Source organism: Salvelinus alpinus, chromosome 24 (genome assembly GCF_045679555.1).
Source record: "Salvelinus alpinus chromosome 24, SLU_Salpinus.1, whole genome shotgun sequence".
NCBI lineage: Eukaryota > Metazoa > Chordata > Actinopteri > Salmoniformes > Salmonidae > Salvelinus > Salvelinus alpinus.
In genome coordinates this window covers 36,866,129-36,893,194 of record NC_092109.1, presented here as the reverse complement: position 1 = coordinate 36,893,194, position 27,066 = coordinate 36,866,129, and the positions used below count along the sequence as shown (strand labels likewise).

The 27,066-nt window shown below is 43.3% G+C and overlaps 1 protein-coding gene across 3 annotated transcripts in view; it reads left to right on the top strand.

Moving 5' to 3' along the window:
- Positions 1–27,066, top strand: part of LOC139552775 (serine/threonine-protein kinase TAO1-like) — a 54,034-nt gene that overhangs the window by 17,943 nt on the left and 9,025 nt on the right. For 2 of the 3 annotated variants that reach the window (XM_071364812.1, XM_071364811.1), the window contains 8 exons: positions 6,113–6,194; positions 8,692–8,859; positions 9,147–9,347; positions 12,355–12,489; positions 13,405–13,641; positions 18,161–18,289; positions 20,763–20,915; positions 21,934–22,017. In XM_071364812.1, the coding sequence (XP_071220913.1) occupies positions 6,113–6,194; positions 8,692–8,859; positions 9,147–9,347; positions 12,355–12,489; positions 13,405–13,641; positions 18,161–18,289; positions 20,763–20,915; positions 21,934–22,017 (1,189 nt within the window). The remainder of the gene's footprint in view (positions 1–6,112; positions 6,195–8,691; positions 8,860–9,146; positions 9,348–12,354; positions 12,490–13,404; positions 13,642–18,160; positions 18,290–20,762; positions 20,916–21,933; positions 22,018–27,066) is intronic. The other variant, XM_071364813.1, reaches the window with a different exon arrangement.

The following is a 27,066-nucleotide window of genomic DNA, read 5'->3' as shown; positions in this document are numbered from 1 at the left end:
AAAGTCTATATACAGTGTGTGCAAATGAGGTAAGATAAAGGGGGTGAGGCAATAGACAGGCCATAGTGGCGAAATTATTACAGTATGGCAAATTTAACACTGGGGTGATAGATGTGCAGAAGATGAGTGTGCAACTAGCGGTACTGGGGTGCAAAGGAGCAAAATAAATCAAATAAATAACAATATGGTGATGAGGTAGTTGGATGGGCTATTTACGGATTGGCTATGTGCAGGTGCAGTGATATGTGAGCTGCTCTGACAGCTGGTGCTTAAAGCTAGTGAGGGAGATGTGAGTCTCCAGCTTCAGTGATTTTTGCAGTTCGTTCCAGTCATTGGCAGCGGAGAACTGGAAGGAAAGGTGGCCGAAGGAGGAATTGGCTTTGGGGGTGACCAGTGAAATATACCTGCTGGAGCGTGTGCTGCGGGTGGGTGCTGCTATGGTGACCAGTGAGCTGAGATAAGGCGGGCTTTACCTAGCAAAGACTTATAGATGACCTGAAGTCAGTGGTTTTGGCGACGAATATGAAGCGAGGGCCAGCCAACGAGAGCATACAGGTCGCAGTGGTGGGTAGTATATGGGGCTTTGTGACAAAACGGATTGCACTGTGATAGACTGCATCCAATTTGCTGAGTGGAGTGTTGGGGGCTATTTTGTAAATGACATCGCCGAAGTCAAGGATCGATAGGATAGTCAGTTTTACTATGGTATGTTTGGCAGCATGAGTGAAGGATGCTTTGTTGCGAAATATGAAGCCGATTCTAGATTTAATTTTGGATTGGAGATGCTTAATGTGAGTCTGGAAGGAGAGTTTACAGTCTAACCAGACACCTAGGTATTGCAGTTGTCCACATATTCTAGGTCAGAACCGTCCAGAGTAGTGATGCTGGACGGGTGGGTAGGTGTGGTCAGCGATCGGTTGAAGAGCATGCATTTAGTTTTACCTGCATTTAAGAGCAGTTGGAGGCCACGGAAGGAGAGTTGTATGGCATTGAAGCTCGGCTGGAGGTTTGTTAACACAGTGTCCAAAGAAGGGCCAGAAGTATACAGAATGGTGTCGTCTGCGTAGAGGTGGATCAGAGAATCACCAGCAGCAAGAGCGACATCATTGATGTATACAGAGAAAAGAGTTGGCCCGTGGATTGAATCCTGTGGCACCCCCATAGAGACTGCCAGAGGTCCGGACAACAGGCCCTCCGATTTGACACACTGGACTCTGTCAGAGAAGTAGTTGGTGAACCAGGCTAGGCAGTCATTTGATAGACCAAGGCTGTTGAGTCTGCCGATAAGAATATGGTGATTGACAGAGTCAAAAGCCTTGGCCAGGTTGATGAATACAGCTGCACAGTATTGTCTCTTATCGATGGCAGTTATGATATCGTTTAGGACCTTGAGCGTGGCTGAGGTGCACCCGTGACCAGCTCGGAAACCAGATTGCATAGCGGGGAAGGTACGGTGGGATTCGAAATGGTCAGTGATCTGTTTGTAAACTTGGCTTTCAAAGACCTTAGAAAGGCAGGGTAGGATAGATATAGGTCGGTAGCAGTTTGGGTGTAGAGTGTCTCCCCCTTTGAAGAGGGGGATGACCGCGGCAGCTTTCCAATCTTTGGGGATCTCAGACGATACGAAAGAGAGGTTGAACAAGCTAGTAATAGGGGTTGCAACAATTTTGGCGGATAATTTTAGGAAGAGGGTCCAGATTGTCTAGCCCGGCTGATTTGTAGGGGTCAAGATTTTGCAGCTCTTTCAGAACATCAGCTATCTGGATTTGGGTGAAGGAGAAATGGGGGAGGCTTGTGCAAGTTGCAGTGAGGGGTGCAGGGCTGTTGACCGGGGTCAGGGTAGCTAGGTGGAAAGCATGGCCAGCCGTAGAAAAATGCTTATTGAAATTCTCAATTATAGTGGATTTATCGGTGGTGACAGTGTTTCCTAGCCTCAGAGCAGTGGGCAGCTGGGAGGAGGTGCTCTTATTCCCCATGGACTTTACAGTGTCCCAGAACTTTTTGGAGTTTGTGTTAAAGGATGCAAATTTCTGCTTGAAAAAGCTAGCCTTTGCTTTCCTAACTGCCTGTGTATATTGGTTCCTAACTTCCCTGAAAAGTTGCTTATCGCGGGGGCTGTTCGATGCTAATGCAGTACGCCACAGGATGTTTTTGTGCTGGTCAAGGGCAGTCAGGTCTGGAGTGAACCAAGGGCTATATCTGTTCCTGGTTCTACATTTTTTGAATGGTGCATGTTTATGTAAGATGGTGAGGAAAGCACTTTTAAAGAACAACCAAGTGTCTTCTACTGACGGAATGAGGTCAATATCCTTCCAGGATACCCGGGCCAGGTCGATTAGAAAGGCCTGCTCACTGAAGTGTTTTAGGGAGCGTTTGACAGTGATGAGGGGTGGTCGCTTGACCACAGACCCATTACGGACGCAGGCAATGATTGCTGAGATCCTGGTTGAAAACAGCAGAGGTGTATTTGGAGGGCAGGTTGGTTAGGATGATATCAATGAGGGTGCCTGTGTTTACAGATTTGGGGTTGTACTTGGTGGGTTCCTTGATAATTTGTGTGAGATTGAGAGCATCAAGCTTAGATTGAAGGATGGCCGGGGTCACCTAGCAGCACGAGCTCTGAAGATAGATAGGGGGCAATCAATTCGCTGTGCAGGGCACAGCTGGGGGCAGACGGTGGTCAATAGCAAGCAGCAACGGTAAGAGACTTGTTTCTGGAGAGGTGGAATTTTAAAAGTAGAAGCTCAATTGTTTGGGCACAGACCTGGATAATAAGACAGAACTCTGCAGGCTATCCCTGCAGTCGATTGCAACTCTGTTTTTGGTGGTCTTCCTAAACCAGGATTCAGACATGACATCCGGGTTGGCAGAATGTGCTAGGGCAGTGAATAAAACAAACTTAGGGAGGAGGCTTCTAATGTTAACATGCATGAAACCAAGGCTTTTACGGTTACAGAAGTCAACAAATGATAGCGCCTGGGAAATGGGAGTGGAGCTAGGCACTGCAGAGCCTGGATTAACCTCCACATCACCAGAGGAGGAGTAGGATAAGGGTACGGCTAAAGGCTAACAGAACTGGTCGTCTAGTATGTTCAGAACAGAGTAAAAGGAGCAGGTTTCTGAGCACGGTAGAATAGATTCAAGGCATAATATACAGACAAGGGTATGGTAGGATGTGAATACATTGTGGGTAAACCTGTGCATAGAGTGACGATGAAAGAGATATATTGTCTCTAGAAATATCATTTAAACCAGGGGATGTCACCGCATGTGTGGGAGGTGGAACTAAAGTGTTAACTAAGGCGTATTGAGCAGGGCTAGAGGTTCTACAGTGAAATAAGGCAATAATTGCGAACCAAAACAGCAATGGACAAGGCATATTGATGTTAGGGAGAGGCATGCGTAGTCGAGGGATCATAGGAGTCCAGTGAGTGGCTTCAGGCAGCTAGCGGGCCAGGGGCTAGCAAGCTAGCAGAAGGGCCTTCAAGGGACGTCGCGACGGAAGAAAGTCTGTTGTGGCACCCTCGTGCAGTTACGTCGGCAGACGGATCAGCAGGGGTCCGTGTGGTAAACCAGGCCAATTGGCAAAATAGGTATAGTGGCCAAAGAATTTATCCGATGGGCCTCTTAAGCTAACAGTCCAATGTGCTCTAGACAGCTAGCGGGCTGCGGCTAGCAGGCTAGCGGATGGGCATTCAGGGGACGTCGCGACGGAGGAGCCAGTTGAGAGACCCCCTCGGGCGAATCACGCCGGTAGTCCGGTCCAATTGGCAAAATAGGTATTGTAGCCCAAGGAGTGGCTAATGGGCCTCTTCAGCTAGCCGGGAGATGGTCCTAGCAGATCGGCCTAGCGATGGCTAACTGACTACTAGCTAGTAGCCAGTTAGCTGGCTAGCTTTTGATGGTTGTTCCGGTTCATAAGTATACAAAATAGCGGATCCGTACGACATTGGGTGAGGCGGGTTGCAGGAGAGTATGTTCAGTCAATTATCTGATAGACTTGTCTGAAGACAGGCCATTGATAAAGACTTGTCTGAAGACAGGCCATTGATAAAGACTTGTCTGAAGACAGGTCATTGATAAAGACTTGTCTGAAGACAGGCCATTGATAAAGACTTGTCTGAAGACAGGTCATTGATAAAGACTTGTCTGAAGACAGGTCATTGATAAAGACTTGTCTGAAGACAGGCCATTGATAAAGACTTGTCTGAAGACAGGCCATTGATAAAGACTTGTCTAAAGACAGGTCATTGAAACCAGTAAGCTATTTCTCTCGTGTTCTATTGGTTTGTAACTTTCTTTCATTGTCTAGTAGCCAAATTCACAGTAGCCTAACGCCTTGGCGCATGACTAGACTATTACTATACTAGACTATTATGCTGCCCTAATAATGTGAAGAAATAACAGTTTATCAACATTTTAAGCTAAACGGTCTAATATGTTGCATCAGACTCATTGCTTTTGAACGTTTTTTTTAATGTAGCCTAGGCCTACTGGTTGTATGAATTTGTGATCTATTGTCCCACAACTGTCCCAGAGTCTGTTTTGGCTATTTCTTTCTCGACAAGCTGACCAATAGAATAGGTACACTGTTCTACTGTGGGGGATAGTAGATTGACATAGGCGGCACGTCCATAAGGCTTAGGGAAGCTTTCGCTAAGTGAATTGAATTAAATTGCCAAAGTGATATAGCCTAATTAGCCTACTGTCTATACAGAAATAAACACAATCATTCTGAATAGACTACTAAAGCATGATTTGGCCAAAGAGGATCATTTAGCTTCCCCTAGCTGTAAAACATGATTAGTTGTGGATCGTTTTAAATCGCATTGCCTAGAGTCGGGGAAAAGGCAGCGCGTGTGGCAAATACCAAATAAATGATTGCTGAGTTGTGACTGTCAGTGAAAAGTAGAGGGGCCCTGCCAGGCATATCGCTATAGTTGTAAATGAAATCGTGAGAAAACATAGTTTGGAAAACAAATGGCTGTTGTAAAGCAAAGATAATGAAAAGACTTTAACCTGTCTTTATAGTTATCAAAATTCTCAACTTAATTGAGGGAACAACCGTAGGCCTATAGGCTATCTTATTGGCACCAGCAGAGAGCATCGGCCGTATCCCCAGTGAGTGGGCACAGCATGTTCACTCTTTATCATTGTTGGGTCAGTGCCACTTATGTTTGTTTCTGGACAATAATTTCCTCCTCCAGTTTAGATGGACGTCATCTTCTATGTGTCTCCCCTTCTCTGCCGGTTTATATGGACAGCGTTGATTTTTATTGATCTGTTGTCATTGTCAGCAGAGTAGGCTACCGTGTAATTTGTCATTTTAAGAAAAGATTCTGCTGATGTCTCCAGTCATACAAAGTGTAGTAGGATTGTATGAAATGTGTTTTCCCGTGCAAAGAAAGAAGAAACACATCTGATATGGCCTATAGCCCAGGGCTCTGCGCTATACGCCACTCAGCCATGCATTGAACTGTCTTTTTTCAAAACAGTGATTCAGTTGTATTATAAACCTAACTTATGACTAGCCAATCTACTCATCACATTCTGAACAGTAGGCTGTCTTACATAAGTCTCTGCAAATGTGATGACGCATGGAATGCTTTATTTTGAAGGTGCATTTATGGTGAACATTTGCTTCCCCCAAACTTAACTCACACGGCTCGTATGCCTTGGCTAGTGATTTAGCTGTTCGTTACTCATCTTGTTGTCTGAGGAAAAGTAAATGTGGACAGTTCTTCTAACGTCTTCAATGTGAGCGGTAAAGAAGGACACGTCATTGCATCCTCCACTTGCACGTTCTGTTCAGATGAATTACCATGATCAAAATGTGATTTTTGTCATTCTGAGCACCGTGGGTGGACTCCCTAATCAGGGTACAATGCATATGGGGTCCGGTAAATTTCTCAAATATCCGGTGCCACATTTTCATAACGGAAACCCTGAAACACACACCTCAAGGTATTTTCATAAGGTTATAGCATTTTATGTAGTACTATAGCTATCATGGGTTAGGGCTATCACAGGTGATGGATTTTACTTTAATTTAATTGTGGCAATGTTTTTTTTCTCTCTTGCCCTCCCTCCTTCCCTCCTTCCCTCTATGCAGGACGGATTACTTTAGAAACTTTGTTGATTCCTGCCTTCAGAAAATCCCCCAGGATAGACCCAAGTCTGACCATCTACTAAACGTAAGAACACTCAACAACAACAAAAAATTCACATGAAGATTTTAGTTTTTAGGGTTTTTTCACATATAGTCCTCTTTTAAAATAACCAATCTCAGTCCTCTTTAAAGTGAACTAGGGGGGTTAAAAAAAAAAGCTAAATAACTGTTCTCTTTTTATTCACAAAATAGTTTACTTTACCTATTTTGTGGACCGAGTCCTTGTTGCATTCACATCGCTATGTTTAAAAATGAACCAAGATATTCACTTTGGGTTTTTACAAAGTGCAGGACGAGCCATTCCATCAGAATCTGTTCTCGGACAGCTAGATGTATATAAAAAAATATTGAACCTTTATTTAACTAGGCAAGTCAGTTAAGAACTTAAGAACAAATTCTTATTTACAATGACGGCCTACACCGGCCAAACCCAGACAACCCTGGGCTAATTGTGCTCCGCCCTATGGGACTCCCAATCACGGCTGGTTGTGATACAGCCTACTTACATTTTGGAATCTTATAGATTGCATTTGGTTAAAATATGAGACAAAAGTCTTCCGAGTGGCGCAGTGGTCAAAGGCACTGCATCGCAGTGATAGCTGTGCCACTAGAGATTCTGGGTTCGATTCCAGGCTCTGTCGCGACCGGGAGACAAATGGGTCGGTGCACAATCGGCCCAGCATTATGTCCTTGTCCCATCGCGCACTAGCGACTCCTGTGGCGGGCCGGGCGCAGTGCACGCTGACACGGTCGCCAGGTGTACGGTGTTTCCTCCGACACATTGGTGCAGCTGGCTTCCTGGTTAAGTTGGCATTGTGTCAAAAAGCAGTGCGGCTTGGTTGTGTTTTGGAGGACGCACGGCTCTCGACCTTCGCCTCTCCCGAGTCCGTACGGGAGTTACAGCGATGAGACAAGAATGTAACTACCAATTTGGATTCCACGAAATTGGGGAGAAAATTCGGTAAAAAACTACAAATAATAATAATCAATACAAACTATGAGACATAATAAATGTATTCAGAAGATACTATTAACATGTAAATATTATTGGTAACAGAATAATTAGCAGAAGAGTTAACTGCAGATTGAATAGTGAATTTGTACACCCAATATAGGCGACTGCCCCTTTAAGAGCGAGAATAGATGTTGTAACCTATGTTCCCAGCCTATAGATTACTGTCTTCTCTCTATTCAAACCCCTCTATGGAATATACCACTTAACTACTAGCCTATAGATCACATATGGCAAACAAATAATCTGAACAAAAAATTTCACGCATATTTTGGCATTTCTGTGCATTTTTGACAATTGCTAATCAATATCCAACGACGGCCCACATTTTTTTCCTACAAACCTGCACACCATCTTCTCTCTCCTTTGGCACCAATATGAGGGGTTATGGCAGGGGAAACGGTGTAGCAGTAGTCTAGTGTGACGGGTTATGTCAGGGGAAACGGTGTAGCAGTAGTCTAGTGTGACGGGTTATGTCAGGGGAAACGGTGTAGCAGTAGTCTAGTGTGACGGGTTATGTCAGGGGAAACGGTGTTGCAGTAGTCTAGTGTGACGGGTTATGTCAGGGGAAACGGTGTTGCAGTAGTCTAGTGTGAGGGGTTATGGCAGTTGTCTAGTGTGAGGGGTTATGTCAGGGGAAACGGTGTAGCAGTAGTCTAGTGTGACGGGTTATGTCAGGGGAAACGGTGTTGCAGTAGTCTAGTGTGACGGGTTATGGCAGGGGAAACGGTGTAGCAGTAGTCTAGTGTGAGGGGTTATGTCAGGGGAAACAGTGTTGCAGTAGTCTAGTGTGAGGGGTTATGGCAGGGGAAACGGTGTAGCAGTAGTCTAGTGTGAGGGGTTATGGCAGGGGAAACGGTGTAGCAGTAGTCTAGTGTGAGGGGTTATGTCAGGGGAAACGGTGTAGCAGTAGTCTAGTGTGAGGGGTTATGTCAGGGGAAACGGTGTTGCAGTAGTCTAGTGTGAGGGGTTATGTCAGGGGAAACGGTGTAGCAGTAATCTAGTGTGAGGGGTTATGTCAGGGGAAACGGTGTTGCAGTAGTCTAGTGTGAGGGGTTATGTCAGGGGAAACGGTGTAGCAGTAATCTAGTGTGAGGGGTTATGTCAGGGGAAACTGTGTTGCAGTAATGTAGTGTGACGGGTTATGTCAGGGGAAACAGTGTAGCAGTAGTCTAGTGTGTCGTGCAGGAATAATGACAAGCAAACCTGGGAAGCTTTGCATTCACATTACCCTAAAAAAAGGGACCGGACCGCAGAATTCAAGCGAACTGAACTCCGACCACCTCTCGAGATCTCAGTTCGGTTCGTTTCGGGGTTCTTTTGAGAGGTCTCAGTTCCAACCGCACTGAGTACACTAAAATTGTCTGAAAGGCACCAAGTGTGAAAACACCCTAAAAATAATGCTATGTAAATGTCAACTGGTGAACTGAATAGGCCTGAATTAACAAATTAAATTTACCCCGTCCTTCCTCTCCTTCACACTTTCCCTCCCTCCCTCTCATCCCTGTAGCATGCGTTTGTCCAACGAGAGCGTCCAGACTCTGTTCTGATGGATCTGATCCTGAGGACCAAAGAGGCGGTCAGGGAGCTGGACAACCTGCAGTACCGTAAGATGAAGAAGATCCTGTTTCAGGAGGCTCACAACGGACCACAGGCTGAGACACAGGACGGAGACGAGGTGTGTGTGTGGTGGTGAAGAGGATGTGTGTGGGGTAGTTTGCATGTAATCTTCAGTACCAATCAGAGCAGAGGTAGCAGCCAGGGGATGAAACTGAACATACTATCTGACCACTCTCTGTTTTCCTATTTGTGAGGCTGTCTGTCTCCCTGTGTCTGTTTCCCTCCCCCTCTCTCTTTGTCTGTCTGTCTCTCTCTCTCTTGCTGTCTGTCTCTCTCTCTCTTGCTGTCTGTCTCTCTCTCTCACTGTCTGGGTGTCTCTCTCTTTCTCTGTCTGGGTGTGTCTAGGAGGTGGAGCACGGTGCAGGTCGTACAGACACAGTGAACAGTGTGGGCAGTAACCAGTCCATCCCCAGTATGTCTATCAGCTCCCAGAGCAGCTCAGTCAACAGTCTGAATGAAGCAGCACAGGACGACCGCAGTGAACTGGACCTGATGGAGGGAGACCACACGGTCATGTCCAACAGCTCTGTCATACACCTCAAACTGGTGGGGCTACTTCACACTGAAGTGATGATGGCCGAGAAGTCGCTGTTTGGAGGATATATTGGCATGGGTGTTAGGCCCGAGACTAAGCGACAAACACCGGCTTCGAAGGCATTATCACTTTTATACAACGTGTTACCAACATATTCAAATGATTGACATACTTTCATTTAAAAACTTTATTTTGATACATTTATTCATACTATTTCCTCCTTCCGCGAGATATCCAATACCAGTCAAAAGTTTGGACACACCTATTCATTCAATGGTTCTTATTTATTTGTACTATTTTCTACATTGTAGAATAATAGTGAAGACATCAAAACTATGAAATAACACATATGGAATCATGTAGTAACCAAAAAAGTGTTAAACAAATCAAAATATATTTTATATTTGAGGTTCTTCAAAGTAGCCACCCTTTGCCTTGATGACAGCTTTACACGCTCTTGGCATTCTCTCAACCAGCTTCATGAGGTTGTCATCTGGAATGCATTTCAATTAACAGGTGTGCCTTGTTAAAAGTTAATTTGTGGAATTTCTTTCCTTAATATGTTTGAGCCAATCAGTTGTGTTGTGACAAGGTAGGGGTGGTATACAGAAGTCCATATTATGGCAAGAACAGCTCAAATAAGCAAAGAGAAACGCCAGTCCATCATTACTTTAAGACATGAAGGTCAGTCAATCTTGAAAATGTCAAGAACTTTTAAAGTTTCTTCAATTGCAGTCACAAAAACCATCAAGCGCTGTGATGAAACTGGCTCTCATGAGGACCGCCACAGGAAAGGAAGACCCAGAGTTACCTCTGCTGCAGAGGATAAGTTCATTAGAGTTACCAGCCTCAGAAATTGCAGCCCAAATAAATGTTTCAGACACATCTCAACATAAACTGTTCAGAGGAGACTGCGTGAATCAGGCCTTCATGGTCGAATTGCTGCAAAGAAACCACTACTAAAGGACACCAATAAGAAGAAGAGACTGGTTTGGGCCAAGAAACAGAAGCAATGGACATTAGACCAGTGGAAATCTGTCTTTTGGTCTGATGAGTCCAAATGTGAGATTTTTGGTTCCAACCGCCGTGTCTTTGTGAGACGCAGATTAGGTGAACGGATGATCTCTGCATGTGTGGTTCCCACCGTGAAGCATGGAGGAGGAGGTGTGATGGTGTGGGGGTGCTTTGCTGATGATACTGTCTGTGATTTATTTAGAATTCAAGGCACACTTAACCAGCATGGCTACCGCAGCATTCTATAGCGATACGCCATCCCATCTGGTTTGCGCTTAGTGGGACTATCATTTGTTTTTCAACAGGACAATGACCCAAAACACACCTCCAGGCTGTATAAGGGCTATTTGATCAAAAAGGATAGTGATGGAGTGCTGCATCAGATGACCTGGCCTCCACAATCACCCAACCTCAACCCAATTGAGATGGTTTGGGATGAGTTGGACCGCAGAGTGACGGAAAAGCAGCCAAAAAGTGCTCAGCATATGTGGGAACTCCTTCAGGACTGTTGGAAAGGTGTTCAGGGTGAAGCTGTTTGAGAGAATGCCGAGAGTGTGCAAAGCTGTCATCAAGGCAAAGGATGGCTACTTGAAGATTCTAAAATATATTTTGATTTGTTTAACACATGTTTTTGGTTACTACATGATTCCATATGTGTTATTTCATAGTTTTGATGTCTTCACTATTATTCTACAATGTAGAATATAGTAAAAATAAAGAAAAATCCTTGAATGAGTGGGTGTGTCTAAACTTCTGACTGGTACTGTAGTCCCGACACAAATCTAGGTTTGCTACCCAAGCTGGCTGGTCGTTCGTTCTATCGGTTCGGCTGCCAGAGACGCGATCCAGTCGTTAAGTCTTTTTGTTCTGTGTTTATGGACGTGACCCAGTCGTTCGTTCGTAACGTTTTTAATCCCTTGCTAGCTAGCCAACTACGGCTAACTTAGTCACAGTCAAACAGTGCAGCCAGAATAACAGCAGCCAGAATAACAGCAGCAGTGCAGCCAGAATAACAGCAGCAGTGCAGTAAGAATAACAGCAGCAGTGCAGTCAGAATAACAGCAGCAGTGCAGTCAGAATAACAGCAGCAGTACAGTCAGAATAACAGCAGCAGTGCAGTCAGAATAACAGCAGCAGTACAGTCAGAATAACAGCAGCAGTGCAGTCAGAATAAGTAGCTGCATTTGCATTTGTTTCAGCTGTTGTCTCGTGACATTTATTTGGAGACATCCATAACAATGTGCTAATGATGCGCGATTTCACCTGGCACAGAAAATGTGCTCTCTCGTCAGGACAGTGTTGTTCAGAGAAGCTATCCAACAACACAGCTAACACAATCACTAAAAACTGAAGCTGGGAAGACTGCTAACTATCTGCATTTCGTTTAGTTTTACCTGTTTTCTATTGACATTTCTTTGTATATGTCCATAAAAATAATGCTGATTTCGACTAGCTGAGAAAAGCTGCCTGTCTATCTCATCCCGACTCCCAACACATTCATTACTATGGGACAGCTGGGGATGGAATTTCAACAGTGAAGCCATGTTGCAAATGTCAGAGAGACAGACAGCAAGGTTTATACAAATCTCCGCTGTTGAAAACTAAATGTTAGTCTAAAAGAAATCTGAGATGATGGCCAGATGCTTTTTATAGTGGAGATGAAGATTATAAATTGCCTGGCTGGGCTGATGAGACAGTGGATTAAGCAGTCCGATGCAACGGAGTAAATAGGCATTTTAATATCGTAGATTTAGCCGGTAGTACCTTGTGGAATAGACACCAGCTGGAATGCGGTTTTAACCAATCAGCGTCCAGGATTAGACCCACCCGTTGTATAAACTGCTATACATACCATACACACACACCACTTTACACACCTTGATACACACACCGTTTTACACACTGCTATATTATATATTATATATATATACACACACACTCTGCATGTACACATGATGATGATGATGAAAATGATGTTGATAATGATGACAATGCCTTGGCCAGGAGGAAGAGGAGGGTTACCATGGTGACCCAGAGTTGCAGGGCCATCCCACAGAGCCCCCGGCCGCTCAACCCCCAAGGAAACACTACAGAGAACGCAACAGAGAACACTTCGCTACCATACGCACTGCCTCCCTGGTGAGAACACACACCTACATACTGCCTCACTGGTGAGAACACACACCTACACACTGACTCACTGGTGAGAACACACACACACACTGACTCACTGGTGAGAACACACACCTACACACACTGACTCACTGGTGAGAACACACACCTACACGCACTGCCTCACTGGTGAGAACACCCACCTTACACGCACTGCCTCACTGGTGAGAACACACACCAACACACTGCCTCACTGGTGAGAACACACACCTACATACACTGCCTCACTGGTGAGAACACACACCTACATACACTGCCTCACTGGTGAGAACACACACCTACACACTGCCTCACTGGTGAGAAAACACACCTACACACACTGCCTCACTGGTGAGAAAACACACCTACACACACTGCCTCACTGGTGAGAACACACAACCTACACACACTGCCTCACTGGTGAGAACACACAACCTACACACACTGCCTCACTGGTGAGAACACACAACCTACACACACTGCCTCACTGGTGAGAACACACACCTACACACACTGCCTCACTGGTGAGAACACACACCTACACACTGCCTCACTGGTGAGAACACACACCTACACACTGCCTCACTGGTGAGAACACACACCTACACACACTGCCTCACTGGTGAGAACACACACCTACACACACTGCCTCACTGGTGAGAAAACACACACCTACACACACTGCCTCACTGGTGAGAATACACACCTACACACACTGCCTCACTGGGGAGACATCTCTCTTTTATTCTGTTATTTTATCTCTTTTTTGAAACTCTTTCTCTAAATTCCAAAAACCACTCAAGTCCTTCGACAGGTGACACTATAGCAGAGACTATTATCACAACAGTAAGTTAACAGAACTCTCTCTCTCTCTACCTTTCTCTCTCTTTCTCTCCCCCCCAGGTGACTCGTGAGATGCAGGACCACGAGCAGGACAGTGAGCTGAGGGAGCAGATGTCTGGTTATAAGAGGATGAGGCGGCAGCACCAGAAGCATCTGATGTGTCTGGAGAACAAGCTGAAGGCTGAGATGGATGAGCATCGGCTCCGTCTGGACAAAGAGCTGGAGAGCCAGAGGAACAGCTTCGCCCAGGAGATAGAGAAACTGGTGAAGAGACACCAGGCTGCTATGGAGAAAGATGTACGGAGATAAGAGACACACACACACACACAGAGATAAATATATATATATATATATATATATATATACACACACACACACACACACACACACACACACACACACACACACACACACACACACACACACACACACACAGAGGCGCAGAGAGACGCACACAAATTATGTGTATAATGGCTTGATGGCTGACTGTTTTGAAGCCACTGCCAGCCATTTTTGTGCTCCCCGTCATTGTAAAACAGATTTTAGAAGCTATAGAAGTGCCTTGATCAATGTCTACTTTCGTTTTTTGCCCAGTATACTTTATTACAGTGACCTTAATGCATCCGTTTACGCAATCCAGGGTTTATACTGTATACTTCATTAATACATACACACACACGGAGACAGAGAGATAGATACACACACGGAGACAGACCTAAACACACGGAGACAGAGAGATAGATACACACACGGAGACAGACCTCACACACGGAGACAGAGAGATAGATACACACACGGAGACAGACCTAAACACACGGAGACAGAGAGATAGATACACACACGGAGACAGACCTCACACACGGAGACAGAGAGATAGATACACACACGGAGACAGACCTAAACACACGGAGACAGAGAGATAGATACACACACGGAGACAGACCTAAACACACGGAGACAGAGAGATAGATACACACACGGAGACAGAGAGATAGATACACACACACACACCATCGTTCAAAAGTTTGTGGTCAATTAGAAATTTCCTTATTTTTGAAAGAAAAGCTAACTTTTTTTTGTCCATTAAAATAACATCAAATTGATCAGAAATACAGTGTAGACATTGTTAATGTTGTAAATGACTATTGTCGCTGGAAATGGCAGATTTTTATTGGAATATCTACATAGGTGTAAAGAGGCCCGTTTATCAGCAACCATCACTCCTGTGTTCCAATGGCACGTTGTGTTAGTTAATCCAAGTTTATCATTTTAAAAGGCTAATTGATCATTAGAAAAACCTTTTGCAATTACATAAGCACAGCTGAAAACTGTTGTTCTGATTAAAGAAGCAATAAAACTGGCCTTCTTCAGACTAGTTGAATATCTGGAGCATCAGCATTTGTGGGTTCGATTACAGGCTTAAAATGGCCAGAAACATAGGCCTTTATTCTGAAACTCGTCAGTCTATTCTTGTTCTGAGAAAGGAAGGCTATTCCATGCGATAAATTGCCAAGACACTGAAGATCTCATACAACGCTGTGTACTACTCCCTTCACAGAACAGCGCAAACTGGCTCTAACCAGAATAGAAAGAGTGGGAGGCCCTTTTGCACAACTGAGCAAGAGGACAAGTACATCAGTGTCTAGTTTGAGAAACAGACGCCTCACAAGTCCTCAACTGGCAGCTTCATTAAATAGTACCCGCAAACACCAGTCTCAACATCAACAGTGAAGAGGCAACTTGGGGATGCTGGCCTTCTAGGCAGAAAAAGCCATATCTCAGACTGGCCAATAAAAAGAAAAGATTGAGATGGGCAAAGGAACACAGACATTGGACAGAGGAACTCCGCCTAGAAGGCCAGCATCCCGGAGTCGCCTCTTCACTGTTAATGTTGAGACTGGAATAATGTGTCCCTGACCAAAGGTGGTGTCAAAATCAAAAGTAACAGTCAGTATCTGGTGTGGCCACCAGCTGCATTAAGTACTGCAGTGCTTCTCCTCCTCATGGACTGCACCAGATTTACCAGTTCTTGCTGTGAGATGTTACCCCACTCTTCCACCAAGGCACCTGCAAGTTCCCGGAAATTTCTGGGGGGAATGGCCCTCACCCTCCGATCCAACAGGTCCCAGACGTGCTCAATGGGATTGAGATCCGGCCTCTTCATTGGCCATGGCAGAACACTGACATTCCTGTCTTACGGGAAATCACACAGAGAACAAGCTGGTGTCATTGTCATGTCAGGGTGAGCCTGCAGGAAGGGTACCACATGAGGGAGGAGGATGTCTTCCCTGTAACGCACAGCGTTGAGATTGCCTGCAATGACAACAAGCTCAGTCCGATGATGCTGTGACACACCGCCCCAGACCATGATGGACTCTCCACCTCCAAATCGATCCCTTTCATGAGTACAGGCCTCGGTGTAACGCTCATTCCTTCGACGATAAACGCGAACACAACCATCACCCCTGGTGAAACAAAACCACTACTTGTCAGTGAAGAGCACTTTTTGACAGTCCTGTCTGGTCCAGTCGCCCATAGGTGACGTTATTGCTGGTGATGTCTGATGAGGACCTGCCCTTCAACAGGCCTACAAGCTCTCAGTCCAGCCTCTCTCAGCCTATTGCGGACAGTCTGAACACTGATGGAGGGATTGTCCGTTCCTGGTGTAGCCGGGCAGTTGTTGTTGCCATCCTGTACCTGTCCCGCAGGTGTGATGTTCGGATGTACTGATCCTGTGCAGGTGTTGTTACCCGTGGTTTGCCACTGCGAGGACGATCAGCTGTCCGCCCTGTCTCCGTGTAGCGCTGTCTTAGGCGTTTCACAATACGGACATACAATTTATGCCATTTATTGCCCTGGGCACATCTGCAGTCCTCATGCCTCGTTGCAACATGCCTAAGGCACGTTCACGCAGATGAGCAGGGACCCTGGGCATCTTTCTTTTGGTGTTTTTCAGAGTCAGTAGAAAGGCCTCTTTAGTGTCGTAAGTTTGCATAACTGTGACCTTAATTGCCTAGCGTCTGTAAGCTGTTAGTGTCTTAGCGACCGTTCCACAGGTGCATGTTCATTCATTGTTTATGGTTCATTGAACAAGCATGGGAAACAGTGTTTACACTCTTTACAATGAAGATCTGTGAAGTTATTTGGATTTTTACGAATTATCTTTGAAAGACAGGGTCCTGAAAAAGGGATGTTTCTTTTTTTGCTGAGTTTATTTTCTACATTATAGATTAATAGTGAAGACATCAACTATGAAATAACACATATGGAATAATTTAGTAACCAAAAAAGTGTTAAACAAATCCAAATATATTTTATATTTGAGATTCTTCAAATAGCCACTTTTTGCCTTGTAATTATTATTATTATTTTTCATCTTTTTTTTAACAAGGTAGGCCAGTTGAGAACAAGTTCTCATTTACAACCGCAACCTGGCCAAGATAATACAAAGCAGTGCGACAAAAACAACACAGAGTTACACATAAACAACCGTACAGTCAATAACACAATAGAAAATTCTATGTAGTGTGTGCAAATGTAGAAGATTAGGGAGGTAAGGCAATAAACAGGCCATAGAGGTGAAATAATTACAATTTATCATTAACACTGGAGTGATAGATGTGCAGATATAGCTACTGGGGTGCAAAAGAGCAAGAAGATAAATAACAATATGGGGATGAGGTAGTCTATATTATAATGGACCTATATACAGTATCTATATTATAATGGACCTATATACAGTATCTATATTATAATGGACCTATATACAGTATCTATATTATAATGGACCTATATACAGTATCTATATTATAATGGACCTATATACAGTATCTATATTATAATGGACCTATATACAGTATCTATATTATAATGGACCTATATACAGTATCTATATTATAATGGACCTATATACAGTATCTATATTATAATGGACCTATATACAGTATCTATATTATAATGGACCTATATACAGTATCTATATTATAATGGACCTATATACAGTATCTATATTATAATGGACCTATATACAGTATCTATATTATAATGGACCTATATACAGTATCTATATTATAATGGACCTATATACAGTATCTATATTATAATGGACCTATATACAGTATCTATATTATAATGGACCTATATACAGTATCTATATTATAATGGACCTATATACAGTATCTATATTATAATGGACCTATATACAGTATCTATATTATAATGGACCTATATACAGTATCTATATTATAATGGACCTATATACAGTATCTATATTATAATGGACCTATATACAGTATCTATATTATAATGGACCTATATACAGTGTCTATATTATAATGGACCTATATACAGTGTCTATATTATAATGGACCTATATACAGTGTCTATATTATAATGGACCTATATACAGTGTCTATATTATAATGGACCTATATACAGTATCTATATTATAATGGACCTATATACAGTATTTATATTATAATGGACCTATATACAGTATCTATATTATAATGGACCTATATACAGTATCTATATTATAATGGACCTATATACAGTATCTATATTATAATGGACCTATATACAGTATCTATATTATAATGGACCTATATACAGTACCTATATATTTTTTAAATTACTGTCCTTTTTCTGGCCTGCAAATTGGTTGATTGAATTTCTAAATCCTGATTTGGACCATCAGTCTTCTCTGCTATACTCTCCCCACACAGAGGACAATGAGAACTTCATACATTGCAACTCCTGTTCATGCGGTTTTCTCTCTTTTGTGTGTTTGTGTGTGTGTGTGTGTGCGGGCTCACAGGCAAAGACATTTAACAATGATGAGAAGAAGTTCCAGCAGCACATTCAGGTCCAGCAGAAGAAAGAACTCAGCAGCTTCCTGGAGTCTCAGAAACGAGAGTACAAACTTCGCAAGGAGCAGCTTAAAGAGGTACAAACACACAGTGCATTCGGAAACTATTCAGACCCTTTCTCGTTTTCCACAAATATCTATCAATCTACACAAAATACCCCATAATGACAAAGCGAAAACAGGTTTTTAGAAATGTTTGCAGAAAATACCTTATTTACGTACAGTTGAAGTCGGAAGTTTACATACACTTAGGTTGGAGTCATTAAAACTTGTTTTTCAACCATTCCACAACTTTCTTGTTAACAAACTATAGTTTTGGCAAGTCGGTTAGGACATCTACTTTGTGCATGACACAAGTAATTTTTCCAACAATTGTTTACAGACAGATTATGTCACTTATAATTCACTGTATCACAATTCCAGTGGGCCAGAAGTTTACATACACGAGGTTGACTGTGCCTTTAAACAGGTTGGAACATTCTAGAAAATGATGTCATGGCTTTAGAAGCTTCTGATAGGCTAATTGACATAATTTGAGTCAATTGGAGGAGTACCTGTGGATGCATTTCAAGGCCTACCTTCAAACGCAGTGCCTCTTTGCTTGACATCATGGGAAAATCAATAGAAAGTCCACATTTTTTTTGTGGACCTCCACAAGTCTGGTTCATCCTTGGGAGCAATTTCCAAATGCCAGAAGGTACCACATTCATCTGTACAAACAATAGTACGCAAGTACAAACACCATGGGACCACGCAGCCATCTTTCCATTCAGGAAGGAGACTCGTTCTGTCTCCTAGAGATGAACGTACTTTGGTGCGAAAAGTGCAAATCAATCCCAGAACACCAGCAAAGGACCTTGTGAAGATGCTGGAGGAAACAGGTACAAACGTATCTATATCCACAGTAAAACGAGTCCTATATCGACATAACCTGAAAGGCCGCTCAGCAAGGAAGAAGCCACTGCTCCAAAACCGCCATTAAAAAAGCCTGACTACAGTTTGCAACTGCACATGGGGACAAAGATTAGACTTTGTGGAGAAATGGGCTCTGGTCTGACGAAACAAAACAAGAACTGTTTGGCCATAATGACCATCATTATGTTTGGAGGAAAAAGGGGGACGCTTGCAACCCGAAGAACACCATCCCAACCATGAAGCACGGGGGAGGCAGCATCATGTTGTGACGGTGCTTTGCTGCAGGAGGGACTGGTGTACTTCACAAAATAGATGGCATCATGAGGCAGGAAAATCATGTGGATATATTGAAGCAACATCTCAAAACATCTGTCAGGAAGTTAAAGCTTGGTCGCAAATGGGTCTTCCAAATGGACAATGACCCCAAGCATACTTCCAAAGTTGTGGCAAAATGGCTTAAGGACAACAAAGTCAAGGTATTGGAGTGGCCATCACAAAGCCCTGACCTCAATCCCATAGAAAATGTGTGGGCAGAACTGAAAAGGCATGTGCGAGCAAGGAGGCCTGCAAACCTGACTCAGTTAAATCAGCTCTGTCAGGAGGAATGGGCCAAAATTCACCCAACTTATTATGGGAAGCTTGTGGAAGGCTACCCGAAACATTTAACCCAATTTAAACAATTTTAAAGGCTATACTACCAAATACTAATTGACTGTATGTAAACGTCTGACCCACTGGGAATGTGCTGAAATAAATTATTCTCTCTGCTGTTATTCTGACATTTCACATTCTTAAAATAAAGTGGTGATCCTAACTGACCTAAGACAGGGAATTTTTACTAGGATTAAATGTCACGAATTGTGAAAAACAACTGAGTTTAAATGTATTTGGGTAAGGTGTATGTAAGCTTCTGACTTCAACTGTAAGTATTCAGACCCTTTGCTATGAGAGTTGATGCATCCTGTTTCCATTGATCATCCTTGATGTTTCTACAACTTAAATTCAAGTGATTGGACATGATTTGGAAAGACACACACCTGTCTATATATGGTTGTTGACAGTGCATGTCAAAGAAAAAAACCAAACCATAAGGTCGAAGGAATTCTCCGTAGAGCTCCGAGACAGGGTTATGTCGAGGCACAGATCTGGGGAAGCGTACCAAAAAATGTCTGCAGCATTCAAGGTCCCCAAGAACACAGTGGCCTCCATTATTCTTAAATGTATTAAGTTTGGAACCACCATGACTTTTCCTTTTGCTGGCCGCGCAACCAAACTGAGCTGTCAGAGGAGAAGCTTGAGAGGATCTGCAAAGAAGAATGGAAGATACTCCCCAAATACAGGAGTGCCAAGCTTGTAGCGTCATACCCAAGAAGACTCCAGGCTGTAATTGCTGTCAAAGGCACTTCAACAAAGTACTGAGTATAGGGTCTGAATAATTATGTAAATGTAATATTTTGCTTTCTCATTTTGCGTGAGATTGTCGATTGATGAAAAAACTAACATTTAATCAATTTTAGAATTAGGCTGTAATGTAACAAAGTATAAAAGTCAAGGGATCTGAATATATATATATATATATATACACACACACACACACACACACACACACAGGTAACGCTGCTTCGTGGGTGAACAGGGACAGGCACTACTTGGCGCCCCTCGTTCGAGCCCAGAGAGGGACAGGAACAGGGATGGAAGCAGCACTGTTACATTGACGCTGTTGACCCGGATCACTCAGTTGGGCTATGCCCGGCTGCTGGGGTTGCTGCGGAGACCAGATCAAATGAGGGTGAGTTTAGCCGATAAGGAACGGGTAGCTGTTAGTGATATGGAACGGGTAGCTGTTTGTGATATGGAACAGCTAGCTAGGACGCTGTTACTGCGTGGTAGACTAGTAGTGTCCATCTTTGACGTCAACCAATCTAGACCTAGAAGTAGTTCTGAAGGACCATGGCTTCAGTAGCAGTCTGGGTAATGGTCCATTGATATTGGAGGGATGCGGGCCAAATTTAAGCACCAGAGCTTCTATGTAAATTACAGCTTGGAGCAGTCTAGTCGTGAGGGACCGTCCTTCCAAAATCTTGTCTTGACTATTGGAAGTCCGAGGAACTTCAGTATTTGGATTTTGCGATTTGAATGGGAATGCTGACATTCAACGCTCGCAATTGATTGGCTCTGAGTAGAAATGTGGTTTTCCCTCAGGAGAGGCATTTCCTTTTCCCCATCCCGCACAACCTTTTAGTAGCCTGTGTCATCTGTTGCAAATCAGAATCACAAACTGTTAGGAGCTCTACCAGTGTAAATATGTGATTGGTTTGCTAAGTGGCAACTTATTGCAACTAGTTTCCATCTAGACCCCACCCCTTTTTATCTTCTTCCTGAAGAGAGCTTCACCAGTCTGAGGCTGGGAGCAGTTGGACTGCACATCTGATTACTTTTAAGTAGTTTTTATATATATTTGTTTTATTTAAACCATAATTTAACTATGCAATATATTTATATATCAACTTAAAAGGATAGTTCACACAAACTACAGAATGACTTTGGTTTCCTTACCCTGTAAGCAGTCTATGAACAAGGTATGTCAGCAATCCAAAACCAAAGCTGTTGTACTCGTCCATGTACAAGTTTACAGGGTAAGGATTTTATTTTGTAATTTAGCACTGCTTTTTAGGTGATGTGGTGATGGGTTTAGAGGGTCCCTGGTTCAAGCGCACGCAAACACACGCACACACACACACAATGTGGAACAGGACCTGGTACGAGAGGTGTACACACACACACACTCACTTCTCTCTGTCCTGTAGGAGTTGAATGAGAACCAGTCAACGCCTAAGAAGGAGAAGCAGGAGTGGCTGTCCAAGCAGAAGGAGAACATCCAGCACTTCCAGGTACAGTACAAGTTACATCAACGCAAATTACTGGTTAGTCGAGGTAATTTGTAGATGTAAGTAGGGGTAAAGTGACTATGCATAGATAATAAACAGCAAGTAGCAGCAGTGTAAGAACAAAAGGGGGGGTCAATGCAAACAGTCCGAGTGGCCATTTGATTAATTGTTCAGCGGTCTTATGGCTTGGGGGTAATTGGCGCTCCGGTACCACTTGCCGTGCGGTCGCAAAGAGAATAGTCTATGACTTGTTTGACTGGTGTCTTTGACAATTATTTGGGCCTTCCTCTGACACCGCCTAGTATATAGGTCCTGGATTGTAGGAAGCTTGTCCCCAGTGATGTACTGGGCCGTACACACTACCCTCTGTAGCGCCTTACGGTCGGATGCTTAGCAGTTGCCATACCAGTCGGGGATGCAAGCGGTCAGGATGCTCTCGATGGTGCAGCTGTATGACTTCTTGATGCCAAATCTTTTCAGTCTCCTGAGAGGGAAAAGGTGTTGTCGTGCGCTTTTCACAACTGTCTTGGTCTGTTTGGACCATGATAGTTCATTGGTGATGTGAACACCAGGGAACTTGAAACTCTTAATACGCTCCACTACAGCCCTATCGATGTGGATGGGCGTGTGCTCGGCCCTCCGTTTCTTGTAGTCCACGATCAGCTCCTTTTTTAGGACCCTGTCTTTCAAAGATAATTGGTAAAAATACAAATAACTTCACAGATCTTCATTGTAAAGGGTTTAAACACTGTTTCCCATGCTTGTTCAATGAACCATAAACAATGAATGAACATGCACCTGTGGAACGGTCGCTAAGACACTAACAGCTTACAGACGGAAGGCAATTTAGGTCACAGTTATGAAAACTTAGAACACTGAAGAGGCCTTTCAACTGACTCTGAGATACACCAAAAGAAAGATGCCCAGGGTCCCTGCTCATCTGCGTGAACGCGCCTTAGCAAAAGGCATATATATATATATATATAATATTAGTACCATTGTGGAATAATATGGAAGTCGTTGGCACTTCGAGATAACACATATGGAATCATGTAACCAAAAAGGTGTTAAACAAGTCAATATATTTTATATGTGATATTCTTCAAAGTAGCCACCTTTTGCCTTGCACACTCTTGGAACCTTTTTTACTATGCAAGGAGGCATGAGGACTGCAGATGTGGCCGGGCAATAAATTGCAATGTCCGTACTGTGAGACGCTTAACCTGTCTCTCCCACATTCCACTGAAAAGGAAGAGCGGCAAATTCAAAAAAAATTTTTTTTTAAATATTTAACTTTCACACATTAACAAGTCCAATACAGCATTTGAAAGATAAACATCTTGTGAATTCAGCCAACATGTCCGATTTTTAAAATGTTTTACAGAGAAAACACCACATATACTTATGTTAGCTCACCACCAAATACAAAAGACAGACAGACAGTTTTTCACAGCAACGGTAGCATGCAGGTAGCATGCACAAGCCAACCTAACTAACCTAGAACCAACCTAAATAACCTAGAAAAAACTACCTCAGATGACAGTCCTATAACATGTTACACAATAAATCTATGTTTTGTTCGAAAAATGTGCATATTTTAGCTATAAATCAGTTTTACATTACTGCTACCATCATAGCTACCATCATAGCTACAGTCAGAAATCGCATGGGAGTAGCCAGAGTAAATACAGACACCAACGTCAACTACCTAATTACTCATCATAAAACATTTCAGAAAAATATATGGTGGATAGCTAATGAAAGACAAAGATCTTGCGAATACAGCCAATATTTCCGATTTTTGAAGTGTTTTACAGCGAAAACACAATATATCGTTATATTAGCTTACTACAATAGCTAACACACAGCAGCATTGATTCTAGTCAAACGCTAGCGATAGCACAGTTCGACAGATATATGAAATAGTATCCCAAATTGGGTCCTTATCTTTGTTGATCTTCCATCAGAATGTTCTCCAAGGGGTCCTTTGTTCAGAACCGTCTTTATTTGGAACCAGAACGAACGATTTCCCTCTTGAATTAGCAAGCACACTGGCCGTGCTGTGCTAACCTCTCCGTCTTGACAAAATTCTTGCGTCGCATCACGTCTAAAGTCCAGAATACATTTCAATAATATAATTAAACTATATTGAAAAAACATACTTTAGGATGATATTGTGACATGTATCAAATAAAATCAAAGCCAGAGATCATATTCACCTATAACGACGGTTTTCCAGGAGGCTACTCCTGATCCAACTTCGCGCCTTCCAAAAAAAATAGTGCGCACTTCTCACTCCAAGAGGTTGTATACAATCCCTGAACGAGATAATCAAGTCATTTCTGCTCTCACTTCCGCATGACACCCAGGGGAAGGTGTATGACGTGTTTCTACAGTCATAAATGACATGCCCTTTTATAGACAAGCTCTTGAAGAGAGACTTTGCTTTTGGAAATCTCACTTCCGGATAGGAAATGGTCTGTAAAAAGAGTTCTGTTTCACTTAGAGAAATAATTCAAACGGTTTTAGAAACTAGAGAGTGTTTTCTATCCAATAGTAGTAATAATATTTATTTTTATTTATTTTTATTTAACCTTTATTTAACCAGGTAGGCAAATTGAGAACACGTTCTCATTTACAATTGCGACCTGGCCAAGATAAAGCAAAGCAGTTCGACACATACAACAACACATAGTTACACATGGAGTAAAACAACATATAGTCAATAATACAGTGAAAAAAAATAAAAAAAAATAAGTCTATATACAATGTGAGCAAGTGAGGTGAGATAAGGGAGGTGAAGGCAAACAAATATATGTATAAATAAATAAAAATATAAAAGGCCATGGAGGCGAAGTGAGTACAACACAGCACGTAAAATAAAAACTAAAAAAACAATGGAATGGTTGGTTTGCGGTGGAAGAAAGTGCAAAGTAGAGACAGAAATAAAGGGGTGCAAAGGAGCAAAATAAATTAATAAATAAATACAGTAGGTAAAGAGGTAGTTGTTTGGGCTAAATTGTAGATAGGTTATATACAGGTGCAGTAATCTATGAGCTGCTCTGACAGCTGGTGCTTAAAGCTAGTGAGGGAGATAGGTGTTTCCAGTTTCAGAGATTTTTGTAGTTCGTTCCAGTCATTGGCAGCAGAGAACTGGAAGGAGAGGCGTCCAAAGGAAGAATTGGTTTTGGGGGTGACTAGAGAGATATACCTGCTGGAGCGCGTGCTACAGGTAGGTGCTGCTATGGTGACCAGCGAGCTGAGATAAGGGGGGACTTTACCTAGCAGGGTCTTGTAGATGACCTGGAACCAGTGGGTTTGGCGACGAGTATGAAGCGAGGGCCAGCCAACGAGAGTGTACAGGTCGCAGTGGTGGGTAGTATATGGGGCTTTGGTGACAAAACGGATGGCACTGTGATAGACTGCATCCAATTTATTGAGTAGGGTTTTGGAGGCTATTTTGTAAATGACATCACCGAAGTCGAGGATTGGTAGGATGGTCAGTTTTACAAGGGTATGTTTGGCAGCATGAGTAAAGGATGCTTTGTTGCGGAATAGGAAGCCAATTCTAGATTTGACTTTGGATTGGAGATGTTTGATGTGAGTCTGGAAGGAGAGTTTGCAGTCTAACCAGACACCTAGGTATTTGTAGGTGTCCACATATTCTAAGTCAGAGCCGTCCAAAGTAGTGATGTTGGACAGGCGGGCAGGAGCAGGCAGCGATCGGTTGAAGAGCATGCATTTGGTTTTACTTGTATTTAAGAGCAGTTGGAGGCCACGGAAGGAGAGTTGTATGGCATTGAAGCTCGCCTGGAGGGTTGTTAACACAGTGTCAAAAGAAGGGCCAGAAGTGTACAGAATAGTGTCGTCTGCGTAGAGGTGGATCAGAGAATCACCAGCAGCAAGAGCGACATCATTGATGTAAACAGAGAAGAGAGTCGGTCCAAGAATTGAACCCTGTGGCACCCCCATAGAGACTGCCAGAGGCCCGGACAACAGACCCTCCGATTTGACACACTGAACTCGATCAGAGAAGTAGTTGGTGAACCAGGCGAGGCAATCATTAGAGAAACCAAGGCTGTCGAGTCTGCCAATGAGGATGTGGTGATTGACAGAGTCAAAGGCCTTGGCCAGGTCAATGAATACGGCTGCACAGTATTGTTTCCTATCGATGGCGGTTACGATATCGTTTATGACCTTGAGCGTAGCTGAGGTGCACCCATGACCAGCTCTGAAACCAGATTGCATTGCGGAGAAGGTGTGGTGGGATTCGAAATGGTCGGTAATCTGTTTGTTGACTTGGCTTTCGAAGACCTTAGAAAGGCAGGGTAGGATAGATATAGGTCTGTAGCAGTTAGGGTCAAGGGTGTCCCCCCCTTTGAAGAGGGGGATAACCGCAGCTGCTTTCCAATCTTTGGGGATCTCAGACGACACGAAAGAGAGGTTGAAGAGGCTAGTAATAGGGGTGGCAACAATTTCAGCAGATAGTTTTAGAAAGAAAGGGTCCAGATTATCTAGCCCGGCTGATTTGTAAGGGTCCAGATTTTGCAGCTCATTTAGAACATCAGCTGACTGTATTTGGGAGAAAGAGAAATGGGGAAGGCTTGGGCGAGTAGCAGAGGGGAGGGCAGTGCTGTTGTCCGGGGTGGGGGTAGCCAGGTGGAAAGCATGGCCAGCCGTAGAAAAATGCTTATTGAAATTCTCGATTATAGTGGATTTGTCGGTGGTGACAGTGTTTCCTATGTTAAGAGCGGTTGGAAGCTGGGAGGAGGTGTTCTTATTCTCCATGGACTTTACGGTGTCCCAGAACTTTTTTGAATTTGTGTTGCAGGAAGCAAATTTCTGCTTGAAATAGCTAGCCTTGGCTGTTCTAACTGCCTGTGTATATTGGTTTCTGGCTTCCCTGAAAAGTTGCATATCACGGGGGCTGTTCGATGCTAATGCAGAACGCCATAGGATGTTTTTCTGTTGGTTAAGGGCAGTCAGGTCAGGAGAGAACCAAGGGCTATATCTGTTCCTGGTTCTAAATTTCTTGAATGGGGCATGCTTATT